The sequence below is a fragment of the Bos grunniens genome, chromosome 3, assembly GCF_055505025.1.
Source record: "Bos grunniens cultivar Pamir isolate PY7600 chromosome 3, Bosgru_T2T1.0, whole genome shotgun sequence".
In the NCBI taxonomy this organism is placed as follows: domain Eukaryota; kingdom Metazoa; phylum Chordata; class Mammalia; order Artiodactyla; family Bovidae; genus Bos; species Bos grunniens.
In genome coordinates this window covers 103,213,459-103,228,759 of record NC_141167.1, presented here as the reverse complement: position 1 = coordinate 103,228,759, position 15,301 = coordinate 103,213,459, and the positions used below count along the sequence as shown (strand labels likewise).

General features: G+C 42.1%; 1 protein-coding gene across 1 annotated transcript; it reads left to right on the top strand.

The window, feature by feature from the left end:
* The first annotated feature begins 2,400 nt into the window (after positions 1–2,400).
* On the top strand, positions 2,401–13,850 carry LOC147376485 (uncharacterized). The gene is made up of 6 exons (XM_086394068.1): positions 2,401–2,554; positions 3,513–3,841; positions 4,133–5,134; positions 5,186–5,333; positions 7,068–8,928; positions 13,843–13,850. Exons 1-6 carry the CDS (start codon positions 2,417–2,419, stop codon positions 13,848–13,850), a joined length of 3,486 nt encoding a protein of 1,161 aa, XP_086250194.1. The 5' UTR covers positions 2,401–2,416.
* The last annotated feature ends 1,451 nt before the right edge of the window (positions 13,851–15,301 follow it).

Sequence of the window (15,301 nt, the reverse complement as noted above, 5' to 3'; positions counted from 1 at the left end):
GACGTTCTAACTGTTAACTAAGTACTAGGCATTGTCTAAGATGGTGAGGTAAATAAAATAAATGGCTTCCCTGAAGGAGCACCCAAATAGGAACTGACTGACCCCAAATATGTGGTATATATGTGATTAAGAGGCAGGCTTTAGCATTAGACAGTATGGGTTTCTATGCTAGTGTTGCTGCTTCCGAGATGTGATGTTGGACAAATTATTAAATTTCTCTATGCTTTCATTTCCTTATTTGTAAAATGAGAATGACAATAATACTGACCTCACAGGATTATTGCAAAGAATAAATATGTAAGCATGTAAAACTGCCATGTCAGGCAGTTCCCTCAGGTATTACATTTCATGTACATGTATGTACATACTTCATGTACATAAATGACATTTTCCCAAGGGTCTAGGCCCAAAACTGCCAGACTACCAATGAACGGCAGAATGCTAGAAGAAAGCCCCCTCTAAATTCACCTTGAACACTTCTGAAAAAAATGACTTTCATGTATAGCCCATTAACATAATTTTATAGCCTAGAAAAAAGCCTTCCAGAGAGTACATTTCTTCTCTTCCTGGCTGATAATACTCCTTTTATATACTTTCATACATTTCCTAAAACTGCATGCTTTTTTGTGTAATAGGTGTATATAGTAGAGGTAAGCTAGTATAACGGTTAAAAGAAAGGGCATTATGATAAGATAGATACAGTTCAAACCCTAGTTCCCCCACTTACAAGCTGAGTTACCTCAGAGAGGGCTCTTATGATCTCTGAACCTGTTTCTTCATCTGTAAAATGGAATACAGTACAAACTTCATAGAAATGTTGTAGAGATTCAGTGAGATGATATGTGAAAAGAATTCAGCACAGTATCTAGTACATACTAAATTCTCAATAAGTAGTAGCTATTATTATTGCAAAAAAGACATTAATTAGGTAGCCTGGTGGCCCAGGTTCATTCCAATTACATAAGCATCGATTACACACTGCCAAGTAGCTTACATTTTGCTACTTTTGGTGGACAGTAAAGGGATTGAACTACGTTTGTCCTCTAAAACATAATCTCTGCTTTTCACAAGTGTATGGCCCTGAGAAAAGTGTTGTACGACATGTTCTCATATTGGAGGGTGGGCTGGTACCAGCCTTTCTGCAATCATCTCAGAGATGATAAAGGAAGATAAACACAGAGGAGGAGATAGGATTGTTGAAAATGAACCAGTCCAACCCACAGAAGGCAGCACCCACATGTTAGCTATATAAGGGCCACTAGCTCAATCCTTTGTCGCCCTGCAAGCTGCATCAGGCTTTATCCTACTTTTTCCTTTGGTGAACCAGGTGAGAGAAAACTCATCCAGCTACATCAGTGGATGTTTGGTTGGCTATTGTTCATGGTATAAATACAGGGGTATGAGCTAAAACAGAGTTAATATATATTTGGTTTTCTTGCCTTCCCTCCTTTTCGTTTCTTTCTTTTTTCTTCTTTTGTTTGCTTATTTGTTTGGTCAGTTAGTTTATTCCAGGGTCTTTTTAGAATAAATTTTTCTTTGTTATGGAAAATAATGTAAGTAGAAATTTGTTTCTTATAGGCTGTTCCACATTCTCTTCCTAGTCATTTTTTGTGCTATATTTTCTGGGTTGTACAGCTGAAATAGGGAAAAGACCAGCACTGTTGTAGAAACCCATCCTTGTTCAGTGGCAACTTTCAGAGCTCCAAGATTTAATCATCCTCTAGTCAAACTGCAGTTTGCATTGCTGAATCTTTTCCCCTGATTACTGAAAGAAAACAGAGTTTGGTTAAAGCAGAGATTCGGATATCTTGAGAGCTTTGATGAGGGCTATCTCATGCTTCTAAAGCAACAGGATAGAGTTAGCCCACTTTGTCCATTGTTAATTTGCTAAATCCCTTATCAGTCCAATTTAGCTGCTGGTACCCAGAGGGGAGACAGGTATGCATGTTAGACGGTCTGGTACGTTTGATTTAAAAAACAAACAAACAAAAACAGTGAAACTAGCCAGAAAGACTGGAGCAATATATCTCGGTAATTCTAGAAATTTTGGAAGCCCCAAGACAACACCCAGAACACCAAAGTACACAAAGTGTAGAGATGCTGTGTAGAGAATATATTCATCCAGGGCATGGAGATCTGAAATCTAGTCCTAGATCAGTCAATAACATGCCACGTATGGCTCGATCTTAGCAAAGTAACTCAACGTTAACAAGATTAGCTTTCACGGTATTTATGTGTATTGTATCACCCCTGACCTATTCTTACTTGTTAAGGTATTTTGGTTTAAAGAGACAAGATATTTGAAAACTTGGGATGATTACTATTAAAATCAGAACTGTTTATGCATTAAAATAAAATGAATGATAGGATCTTTTTTTTTTTTTTTCCCTTCAGGTTCACTTAAACCTGCAAAAAGATGACCAATCTCTTGAGAAGTGTTGTCACCGTAATTGATACTTTCTACAAATACACCAAGCAGGATGGGGAATGTGGTACACTGAGCAAGGATGAACTAAAGGAACTTCTGGAGAAAGAGTTTCGTCCAATTCTGAAGGTGAGGACCATGTACCAGGACTGAAAACTACTAGCATCCTGTACACTCTCTGTTTATGAGCAAGGAATAGCTAAAAAGTGTGCAATCCCCATGGTCTTTGAGCTCACACTATGAGTGGTACTTTTGGGGGACATCAGAAAGTCTGTTGAGGCAGCATTTATTTTTAAAGAGGTGATCATTTTCTTCCTCCTACCATATAGACCATCAGACTTTTTCATGTCCCCAGGTTTTTCCTTCTAAAAAAGCAAATGATAAATTTGCACTATCAATTTATAAATTACCCTAGCAAATGAGGAAGAAAAGATATAGAGAGGGACATGTATAAGGGGTGTTGATCAAGTAACCAAGGTGACTAAAAACTGAAAACAAAATACAAGAATATTTTTTTCTATTTACTTGGGAAGGACTCAGTTATTAGCTTCAAAATTATAGATCATAACATAGAATATATTAGCAGGCAAGGCTTAAAATGTATGTTAAACACACCAGGTACTGAATTTGGTTTATTCAACTCCCCCTTATTTACCATACCTGAGTATCTACTTCTCCAGCTTAGGTCCTTGAACTGTATGCACTGAGGATCCCAATGGCCTTTATTCTTTTTTATTACCTCTTCACACCTGCTAGGTGTTGTTAGGCTGTTTTAGCCTAAAGTATTTCTTGATTGGATTAAAATACCTAACATCAAACATTCCCTCAGTCGTGTCTGACTCTTTGCAATCCCATGGATTATACAACCCATGGAATTCTCCAGGCCAGAATCCTTGAGTGGGTAGTCTTTCCCTTCTCCAGGAGATCTTCCATCCCAGGGATCAAACCCAGGTCTCCACATTGCAGGCGGATTCTTTACTGAGCCACAAGGGGAGCCTCCCACAATTCTACAGCTTTACCCAGATATTTTAGCTGAGCATATGGACTAGACTGACCAGGTCTTCTTTGGTGTGCTGCTTGTACACAGAACCCGGATGATCCAGACACAGTGGATGTCATCATGCATATACTGGACCGAGATCATGACCGAAGACTGGACTTTACTGAGTTTCTTCTGATGGTATTCAAACTGGCTATGGCCTGCAACAAGGTTCTCAGCAAAGAATACTGCAAAGCTTCAGGGTCAAAGAAGCACAGGCATAGTCACCGACACCAGGAGGAAGAAAGTGAAACGGAAGGTGAAGAAGAGGACGCATCAGGACAAAACTCAGGTTACAGATATTCAAGTTGGAGTGAGGGAGAGGAGCATGGTTATAGTTCTGAGGGCTCTAGGGGAACTCCAAAACACAGACACGAGTCTGGCTCCAGAAGGCTGAGAAGGCAAGGTGGTTTATCTAGCTCAGAGAACCAAAAGAGATCTGGAAAAAGGCACCATGGGTCCAGCTCTGGTTACTCATGGAGTAATGGCAAAGAAAGACATGGTTCCAGCTCTGAAGAACTGGAGGGAAAAAGAAACAAGTCACATGTTAGCCCCTCTAGGGTATCTGGGTATGAATACAATTCTGGATCAAAGAGTGGTAGAGGGAGAGGTCATGGTCATCTGTCATACGAATATGAATCAAACTCTACTCAGGCAAGTTATGCAAGACAAAAACATGGGTCTAGCTCTAAAGGTTCAGAAGATGGTGGGAGGGAAAGTCATGCATGTGGTTCCAGCAATTCAGGTGGGTGTGGAAGACAAAAAAACACTTCTAGTTCTTGTCAGGCAGGTAGATTTGGAGAGCAAGGAAACCAATCTAACTATACCCAATCAGGTTATCAATCAGGAAGTAGTGGAGAAGGTCATAGATGTATCTCAGGAGGTTGGGCCTCTGGATATGGTCAACATGAGCCTAGCTCCTATAGCCAGTCTACTAGGCAGAAAGGATATGGATCTAGAACATGTGGTCAACCACAGAATTGTGGAGGACAACAGGGAACAGGTTCATGTCAGTCCTCTTGTTGTGGACAATATGGGTCAGGAGTAAGTCAGTCTTCTACTTATGGTCAACATGGATCTGGTTCCTGTGGATACTCTTCAAACTCTCATCAAAAGAGGTGTGGTTCAAATGAAACTTCTAAATGTGGTCAACGTAGATCCAGCTCAGGTCAATCTTCTGGCTTTGGCCAACATGAGTCAGGCTCAGGTCAGTACTCTGGCTTTGGACATTGTGGGTGTGGCTCAGGTCAGTCCTCTGGCTTTGGACACCATGAGTCTACATCAGGACAGTCTTGCTATGGTCAACATGGGTCAGGCTCATGTCAGTACTCTGGTGCAGGACAATATGGATCAGGCTCAGCTCAGTCCTCTGGCTTTGGACACCAGAAGTCTATATCAGGACAGTCTACCTGTGTCCAACATGGATCTGGTTCAGGTCAATCCTCGAGCTTTGGCCAACCTGGTTCAAGCTCTGGTCAGTCTTCTGGCTTTGAACACCATGAGCGTAGATCACAGCAGTCTGGCTATGGCCATCATGAATTGGGCTCAGGACAATCATCTGGCTTTGGCCAACATGGGTCAACTTCAAATCAGTCTTCTGGCTTTGGACAACATAGATCAGGCTCATGTCAGTCTTCAGGCTTTGGACATCATGAGATTGGCTCAGATCAGTCCTCTAGTGATAGTGAAAGGCATTCAGAAGTCTCACAGAGACACTCAAGATCCGCTCATGGGCAGGCTGGATCTCAACATGGAGAGTCAGGAACCACAGTGAGAGGCAGACACGGAACTGGTCATGGGCAATTAGGAGACACCAGCCAACATGGCCACTCCAGGCAGGGACAATCTACACAGTCAGGGTCCAGACAGGTGGGGAGACGGGGATCCAGTAACAGTGAGGCTAGTGACAGTGAAAGGCATTCAGAAGTCTCACAGAGACACTCAGGATCCACTCATGGGCAGGCTGGATCTCAACATGGAGAGTCAGGAGCCACAGTGAGAGGGAGATACCGAACTGCTCATGGGCAGTCAGGAGACACCAGCAGACATGGCCACTCCAGGCAGGGACAATCTACACGGTCAGGGTCCAGTCAGGTGGGAAGACGGGGATCCAGTCACAGTGAGACTCACAACAGTGAAAGGCATTCAGATGTCTCAGAGAGCCACTCAGGATCCACTCATGGGCAGGCTGGATCTCAACATGGAGAGTCAGGAACTACAGTGAGAGGGAGACACAGAACTGCTCATGGGCAGTCAGGAGACACCAGCAGACATGACCACTCCAGTCAGGGACAATCTACATGGTCAGGGTCCAGTCAGGAGAGAAGACAGGGATCCAGTCACAGTGAGGCCACTGACAGTGGAAGGCATTCACATGTTTCACAGAGCCACTCAGGATCCACTCATGGGCAGGCTGGATCTCAACATGGAGAGTCAGGAACTACAGTGAGAGGGAGACACAGAACTGCTCATGGGCAGTCAGGAGACACCACCAGACATGGCCACTCCAGGCAGGGACAATCTACACGATCAGGGTCCAGTCAGGAAGGAAGACAGGGGTACAGTCACAGTGAGGCTAGCGACAGTGAAAGGCATGCAGGAGTCTCAGAGAGACACTCAGGGTCCACTCATGGGCAGGCTGGATCTCAACATGGAGAGTCAGGAGCCACAGTGAGAGGGAGACACCGAACTGCTCATGGGCAGTCAGGAGACACCAGCAGACATGGCCACTCCAGGCAGGGACAATCTACATGGTCAGGGTCCAGTCAGGTGGGAAGACGGGGATCCAGTCACAGTGAGACTCACAACAGTGAAAGGCATTCAGATGTCTCAGAGAGCCACTCAGGATCCACTCATGGGCAGGCTGAATCTCAACATGGAGAGTCAGGAACTACAGTGAGAGGGAGACACAGAACTGCTCATGGGCAGTCAGGAGACACCACCAGACATGGCCACTCCAGGCAGGGACAATCTACACGATCAGGGTCCAGTCAGGAAGGAAGACAGGGGTACAGTCACAGTGAGGCTAGCAACAGTGAAAGGCATGCAGGAGTCTCAGAGAGACACTCAGGGTCCACTCATGGGCAGGCTGGATCTCAACATGGAGAGTCAGGAGCCACAGTGAGAGGGAGACACCGAACTGCTCATGGGCAGTCAGGAGACACCAGCAGACATGGCCACTCCAGGCAGGGACAATCTACATGGTCAGGGTCCAGTCAGGTGGGAAGACGGGGATCCAGTCACAGTGAGACTCACGACAGTGAAAGGCATTCAGATGTCTCAGAGAGACACTCAGGATCCACTCATGGGCAGGCTGGATCTCAACATGGAGAGTCAGGAACTACAGTGAGAGGGAGACACAGAACTGCTCATGGGCAGTCAGGAGACACCACCAGACATGGCCACTCCAGGCAGGGACAATCTACACGATCAGGGTCCAGTCAGGAAGGAAGACGGGGGTACAGTCACAGTGAGGCTAGCGACAGTGAAAGGCATGCAGGAGTCTCAGAGAGACACTCAGGGTCCACTCATGGGCAGGCTGGATCTCAACATGGAGAGTCAGGAGCCACAGTGAGAGGGAGACACCGAACTGCTCATGGGCAGTCAGGAGACACCAGCAGACATGGCCACTCCAGGCAGGGACAATCTACATGGTCAGGGTCCAGTCAGGTGGGAAGACGGGGATCCAGTCACAGTGAGACTCACGACAGTGAAAGGCATTCAGATGTCTCAGAGAGCCACTCAGGATCCACTCATGGGCAGGCTGAATCTCAACATGGAGAGTCAGGAACTACAGTGAAAGGGAGACATGGAACTGCTCATGGGCAGTCAGGAGACACCAGCAGATATGGCCACTCCAGGCAGGGACAATCTACATGGTCAGGGTCCAGTCAGGAAGGAAGACAGGGATCCAGTCACAGTGAGACTCACGACAGTGAAAGGCATTCAGATGTCTCAGAGAGCCACTCAGGATCCACTCATGGGCAGGCTGGATCTCAACATGGAGAGTCAGGAACTACAGTGAGAGGGAGACATGGAACTGCTCATGGGCAGTCAGGAGACACCAGCAGATATGGCCACTCCAGGCAGGGACAATCTACACAGTCAGGGTCCAGTCAGGCAGGAAGACAGAGATCCAGTCATAGTGAGGCTAGTGACAGTGAAAGGCATGCAGGGGTCTCAGAGAGACACTCAGGGTCCACTCATGGGCAGGCTGGATCTCAACATGGAGAGTCAGGAACTACAGTGAGAGGGAGACACCGAACTGCTCATGGGCAGTCAGGAGACACCAGCAGATATGGCCACTCCAGGCAGGGACAATCTACACAGTCAGGGTCCAGTCAGGCAGGAAGAGGGGGATCCAGTCACAGTGAGACTCACGACAGTGAAAGGCATTCAGATGTCTCAGAGAGCCACTCAGGATCCACTCATGGGCAGGCTGGATCTCAACATGGAGAGTCAGGAACTACAGTGAGAGGGAGACATGGAACTGCTCATGGGCAGTCAGGAGACACCAGCAGATATGGCCACTCCAGGCAGGGACAATCTACACAGTCAGGGTCCAGTCAGGCAGGAAGACAGAGATCCAGTCATAGTGAGGCTAGTGACAGTGAAAGGCATGCAGGGGTCTCAGAGAGACACTCAGGGTCCACTCATGGGCAGGCTGGATCTCAACATGGAGAGTCAGGAACTACAGTGAGAGGGAGACACCGAACTGCTCATGGGCAGTCAGGAGACACCAGCAGATATGGCCACTCCAGGCAGGGACAATCTACACAGTCAGGGTCCAGTCAGGCAGGAAGAGGGGGATCCAGTCACAGTGAGACTCACGACAGTGAAAGGCATTCAGATGTCTCAGAGAGCCACTCAGGATCCACTCATGGGCAGGCTGGATCTCAACATGGAGAGTCAGGAACTACAGTGAGAGGGAGACATGGAACTGCTCATGGGCAGTCAGGAGACACCAGCCAACATGGCCACTCCAGGCAGGGACAATCTACATGGTCAGGGTCCAGTCAGGAAGGAAGACAGGGATCCAGTCACAGTGAGACTCGAGACAGTGAAAGGCATTCAGAAGTCTCACAGAGCCACTCAGGATCCACTCATGGGAAGGCTGGATCTCAACATGGAGAGTCAGGAACTACAGTGAGAGGGAGACACAGAACTGCTCATGGGCAGTCAGGAAACACCACCGGACATGTGCACTCTGGTCATGGACAATCCACATGGTCAAACAGACAATCAAGTCACACTCATGCCCATTTTGGTAAAAGTCATTCTACGTCACAGATCAGTGGCAGACAAAGACATAGATCAGATCAAGCCTGGAGACATGGCAGTTATGGGAGTGCCGAATATGACTATGGGCAGTCTGGTTATGGACCTTCTAGTGGTAGCAGAACAAGCAGTCATAATTCTAGTCCTTTTAGGTCAACAGACCAAGCTGCAACCAAGCGAGCATCTAGTCATGGACAATCAGTTTCTAGTTTTGACTACATGGGATCAAAAGCAACTGAAAAAATAGGAAGACAAGATTCAAGTCCTGGACAATCAGAGATAAGTGATGGGAAGTCAATTTATTCCCATAATCATTCTGGATTTTGTACAACTGGAGGACAGGGATCTAGTCATAGACATTCAGTAGCAACTCAGGCACAGTCAAGAGATATCCATGTTCAGTCTGGAAGGCTGGGGTCTACTCATAGCAGTCAGCTTAGTAACCACTCTGCCTCTAACCATGGAAAACCCTTATCAGCCCACAGCCATTCAGATTCTAGTTCAACTAGAAGTCAAAGATCCCATAGTGATAGTAAGGAGTATTGGGGGGAAAATATTCATGAACAATTAGAATTGAGGCATAGACAATCAGAGTTCAATACAATAGACGTACATGAATCCAACCAGCAGCACTTAGGAGATTCATCTTCTCATGATCTGGTAAGATCCAGCACAAATTTAGCAACACAGGGATCAAGTGATGGACAATCAGGACATATCCAGGGTCAGTCTGGATTCAGCACCAACGAAAGACAAGTATATAGTCATAGCCAGTCAAGGGACAGCTATGGGCATTCAAGTGGCAGTCACTCACTTGATAGCCAAGTCCCTTTGGGAATTGAAGAAAAATAGTTTTAGGTATTTATCAAGCAGTGTAACCACATGGAGTGGGGAAAGGCAAAAGCAAGAGTCTGGATCAAGTCCGTCAGGGACCATGAGAAAATACAATCAGGATGTTGATGATAAGCAGACAGGAGACTCTGAGGTCAGAGGTTACCATGGAAGAGAGAGAACAGATTCAGGTTCCTTGCAACACCCCACTCTATGAATATATCAAAGAACAAAGGTGCTATTACTTTGAATAATAATTTGAAACCAAAGGAAGACAAACTAACTCAAGATAAGAAATAATCCAAAGGAGAAATGAGACACACAACATGGAATTAAGATATTTAACATGATCCTTTCTTTTGGTAGTGGGGGTATATATCTGATTTTCTATTTAACTGTGGTACTGTATTCTATTTCTTTTGTTTGGTACAAGGCTTTTTTGTAAGGCTCCATAATCATTGAGCTCTTAGAAAATAGTGGATAGAAGAAGTAAATTGCATTTGGGACATATTTAGAACTATATGACAAAGTGATTGGATGCTCTGGAATAAAGTGAGCATTTAAAAATAATTTTATATATTCCAGGTTGATTTAATTGATTGTTGATAAACCTATCCAAGAAACTCAGAGACATGGTCTAGGAGCCAAAATTTCTCTAATAACATTGTAACATATTCTGTGTCCTAAACAACAAAAAAATGTAGTAGTTTAAGATTTAGAATATTTGCATCTTTTGTACCACCACTGGAACACTCTACTGCTGTTTTTTAATTTATTGTCATGACCACCTGGATACAGGATCCAGAAAATTGTATTGCATAAAAACTGACAATAAATGTTTCATCAAGTTACATTTTGTCTTATCTTTCATCCTCACAAAAACAAATACAGCCTTCTGCTATGGGGTCAGATGCATATTTCTCTTTTCTACCTTTGGACACCTAGATGACAGGAAAATATCTGGATACTATTCAAAGTCCAAAGAAGGCAAAACTCAATCACATTTATCTTTTCCTCAGTCTAATCACTGTCCAAAGCATTTATAAGAAGAAATGTTTTATATTGAGGAGTTGATCTCAGATACTCTAGTCAACTGTGATTATCAGAGCAATCATTATTAAACATGACCCCAAGTGGCTATTTCCTGAGACCACACAACCTCTGAAAATAATATTGATGAGTCACAGACTTTCTCTGTCAAAGATATTAATTGAAATATCCTTTAGCAATGGAGGCTAATGGGGTCCTATAATTTCTAGTCAAATAAAAACAATTAAAAGTATACTCCTCCCTAGCAAGAAAAATATGTGAGTTTATTATAAACAGAAAGAGACATAACAAGGAGTAGAAAAATAGGTACAAAAAATAATAACTCAGTAGAAAGTTTATTGATATAAAATCAAAAAGCAAAGTTCACAATGTGAAAACTAGTACAGACTTTAAAGATCATTCCCATAATTTACAGATTAAAAGAAAAAAATCAAAGCAAAGCACATTTACTCTAACCAAAATGAGTGATAATTCCTTAAATCAGAATCTGATGCTCCATCATCTTCTCCTCCCCCTAGAAACTCGAGCTTCTTTTTTTCCACCTTCACCTTTGGATTTCAAACTAAAGTACAGTTCATCAATGGGTGTTCAAGATTGCAAGCCACTATTAGAGAAAGAAATTATATGAAAGACCAAAAGAATAGTCTCATTCCTCTGATTAAACTTAGAACATGTTCTATCCAGCTTTTAACATTTTATTTTAAGAACTATCCAAATTTTAAGTCATGCTATTTGAGAAATAGAACACTAGTCATATTACTTTATTAGTGGAAGAAAATAAAATTATTGTTATACTAGTAGTGACACACATACAAATAACTGAGTATATGTGAGAGTTGGACCATAAAGAAAGCTGAGCACCAAATAATTGATGCTTTTGAACTGTGGTGTTGGAGAAGACCCTTGAAATTCTCTTGGACAGCAAAGAGATCAAACCAATCAATCCTAAAGGAAATCAGTCCTGAATATTCATTGAAAAGACTGATGCTGAAGCTGAAACTCCAATGCTTTGGCCACCTGATGTGAAGAACTGACTTTTTGGAAAAGACCCTGATGCTGGGAAAGATTGAAGGCAGGAGGTGGGGACAACAGAGGATGAGATGGTTGGATGGCATCACCAACTCAATGAACGAGAGTTTGAGCAAGCTCCGGGAGTTGGTAATGGACAGGGAAGCCTGGCGTCCTGTGGTCCATGGGGTTGCAAAGAGTCAGACACGACTGAGACACTGAACTGAACTGAATTGATATGGTAGTTAACTCTAAATGGTAACCAATTTATATCTATATATCCATCATTTATATGCTTTATATGCATATATATGCAAATTTATATCAATCATTATATATGCTTTATATATAATTATAATTCCATTATATTTCATCATTGAATAAATGCTAATTACCAAAGAATCATTGGAAATTTAAATATCATGTTTAATCTCACCCAAACAAAATCTATTGTAGGTTAAGTAAATGAGACTCAAAGGGATTAACTTGCCCCTGTTGTGCAGATGATTAGAAGTGCTGCTATGATCTGGGTATAGGTTTCTGATTCTTAAACCAAAGTACTTTCCATTCTTCCAGGGACTCTGCACTCCATTCATTTGTAATTTCCCCACTCTTTAATCTCTAAATATGAAATTTAGAAGTGTATAAAACTTTACCAGTTCCTTGAATCAATGTTAGTTTGCCTTTACTCTGTGAGTGTATATTTATCAGTGACACCCATAATTCCTTGACCAAACTCATCTGAAGTACAAATATAATGAAAAAAATTATATTCCAGACTGTTAAGACGATCAATGATTTGCTTTAGTCAAATTGAAGGCAATTACCCATTATAAATTATACCAAAAGTATTCTAAAATAATTCAAAAAGAATTACATATTCCCCTTCTAAGATGAAAGGTAAAAGTGAGACAGCAGGTATGCTCTACAAGGTCAAAGGTTAGAAACTGGAGTGCATACATATGGAACCCTTGTGAAGAGTTGAATTAGATGCAGTTCTGTTGAGAAACGAGTCATATGGTGTGTACAATCAGAGATTTTCCCTCTACTACGACCTGTGTATCAGTATTCTATGGATAAAACATTTCTGTGCCAAAGGATACTAAGTGAAGTCAAAGCATTCTTCAAAGCATGTCTATACTGCCAGGGAGGCACATATGGCATTGAGGAGAAACTCTGAGTGGCCAAATTAGGAGCACCAAAGAAAAAAAAATTCTTCTTTCCTTAAACTTTCTAGATAAAGATGACATTTAGATATGGGAAACTGAAGGTCAGTTTAAACTGGACATACTGCATGCATATTGGTTGTTTTGTTGGAGTGTAAGTCATAGTCTGGGGTTTCCTTGGTGGCTTAGATGGTAAAGAATCTGCCTGCAATGCAGGAGGCCTGGATTCAATCCCTGGGTCAGGAAAATCCCCTGGAGAAGGGAATGGCGACCTAGTCCAGTATTCTTACCTGGAGAATTCCATGGACAGAGGAGCCTTGCAGGCTATAGTCCATGGGGTCAAAAAGAGTCAGACATGACTGAGCGACTAATACTACTACTACTGCTAAGTCATAGTCCTGTGTTATGAGAGACTTCTGTGTTTTGAGTTATGAGATAACCAGAAAGGACCTTTTAAAATAATACCACACATAGTTTATTTTTATGTATGGCATTAAAGAATGTTTTAATTTCATTCTTTTACACATAGCTGTCCAGTTTTCCCAGCACCATTTATCTCCATTATATTGTCTTGCCTCCTTTGTCAAAATCCCCAGTGGCTCAGTGGTAAAGAATCTGTGTGCAACGCAGGAGACTAGCAGGAGATGTGAGATTGATTCCTGGGCCAGGAAGATCCCCTGGAGTAGGAAATGGTAACCCAGTCCAGTATTTTTGCCTGTGAAATACCATGGACAGAGGAGCCTAGTGAGCTGCAGTCCATGGGTTCACAAAGAATCAGACACGACTGAGCAACTCAGCAACAACCTTTGTCATAGATTAACCAATCATACATGTGTGGGTTTATTTCTGGGCTTTCTATCCTGTCCCATTAATCTATATTTGTTTTCCGTGCTAGTACCATACTGTTTTGATGATTATAGTCTTGTAGTATAGTTTGAAGTCAGGGAGCCTGATTCCTCCAGCTTCATTTCTCTTTCTCAAGATTGCTTTGGCCATTCAGGGTCTTTTGGGCCTCCACACAAATTTAATTTTTTTTTTTGTTCTAGTTCTGTGAAAAACTGTTGATTTGACAGGAATTTCATTGAATCTGTAGATTGCCTTGGGTGGCATAATCATTTTGACAAAATTGAGTCTTCCAATCCAAGAACATGGATTAAACATCCAAATGTAATACCAAATATTGTAAAACTCTTAGAGGAAAACATAGGAAGAACATTCTTTCACATAAATCATAGCAATATATTTTTTGACCCATCTCCTAAAGTAATGGAAACAAAACCAAAAATAAACAAATGGGACCTAATGAAACTCAAAGGCTTTTGCACACCAAAGGAAATCATAAATAAAATAAAAAGAGAACCCACAGGATGGGAGAAAATATTTACAAACAATGCAACTAACAAGGGATTAATATCCAAAATTTACAAACAATTCATGCATCTCAATATCAAAAAAAAAAAATCCAATCAAAAAATGGGTGGAAGGCCTTTATAGGCATTTTTCCAAAGAACATATACAGATGGCTGAGAGACACAAAAAGATGCTCAGTAGCAGTAACTATTAGAGAAACTCAAATCAAAACTATAATGAGATATCACCTCACACCAGTCAGAATGACCATTATTAAAAAGTCTATAAACAATAAATACTGGAGAGGGTGTGGAGAAAAGGGGGTCCTCCTACACTGCTGGCAGGAATGTAAATTGATATAGCCACTATGGAGAATAGTACAGAAGTTACTTAAGAAGCTAAAAATAGAACCGCCATATGATCCAGCAATCCCATCCCTGGGCATATATCCAGAGAAAACTATGATTTGAAAGGGCACATGCACCACAACGTTCATTGCAGGGCTATTTACAATAACCAAGATGTAGAAGCAACTTAAATGTCCATTGCCCAATGAATGGATGGATAGAGAAGGTGTGGTATATACAATGGACTATTACTCAGCCATTTAAAAAAATGGAATAATAGCATTTGCAGCAACATGGATGGACTTAGAGATTATCATATTAAGTTAAATAAGCTAAACAGAGAAAAACAAAATATTATACAATATTACCTATATGTAGAATCTAAAAAGATACAGATAAATTGTTTACAAAACAGAAACAGACTCACAGATTTTAGAAAGCAAACTTGTGGTTACCAAAGGAAAAAGTAGGGGGAGAGAAAAACTGGGAGTTTGGGATTTACTTACCCAAACTACTATATTTAAAATAGATGATCAACAAAGACCTACTGTATAGCACAAGGAACTCTACTCAATATACCACAATAACAAAAATGGGAAAATAATTTGAAAAAGAATGTATATATGTATCTGCATAACTGAATCACTTTGCTGTATACCTGAAACGCAACTTTGTAAATCAACTATAATCAAATATAAAATAAAAATAAATAAAAATGCTACATGCAATAAAGGTGAGTATACAAGCTATGGCAGCAATGAGAAAAAGGATGTAGAACAAGAAAAAGATCATGACTGAGGCAATGTTG

Coding starts and splice junctions, on each gene's coding strand:
- LOC147376485 (XM_086394068.1), top strand. CDS start 2,417: ATGACCAATCTCTTGAGAAGTGTTGTCACCGTAATTGATACTTTCTAC. Junction 5,135..5,185: donor CATGAGATTGGCTCAGATCA/GTCCTCTAGTGA, acceptor GAGACACTCAAG/ATCCGCTCATGGGCAGGCTG. Junction 5,334..7,067: donor CACAGTCAGGGTCCAGACAG/GTGGGGAGACGG, acceptor GCTCATGGGCAG/TCAGGAGACACCAGCAGACA.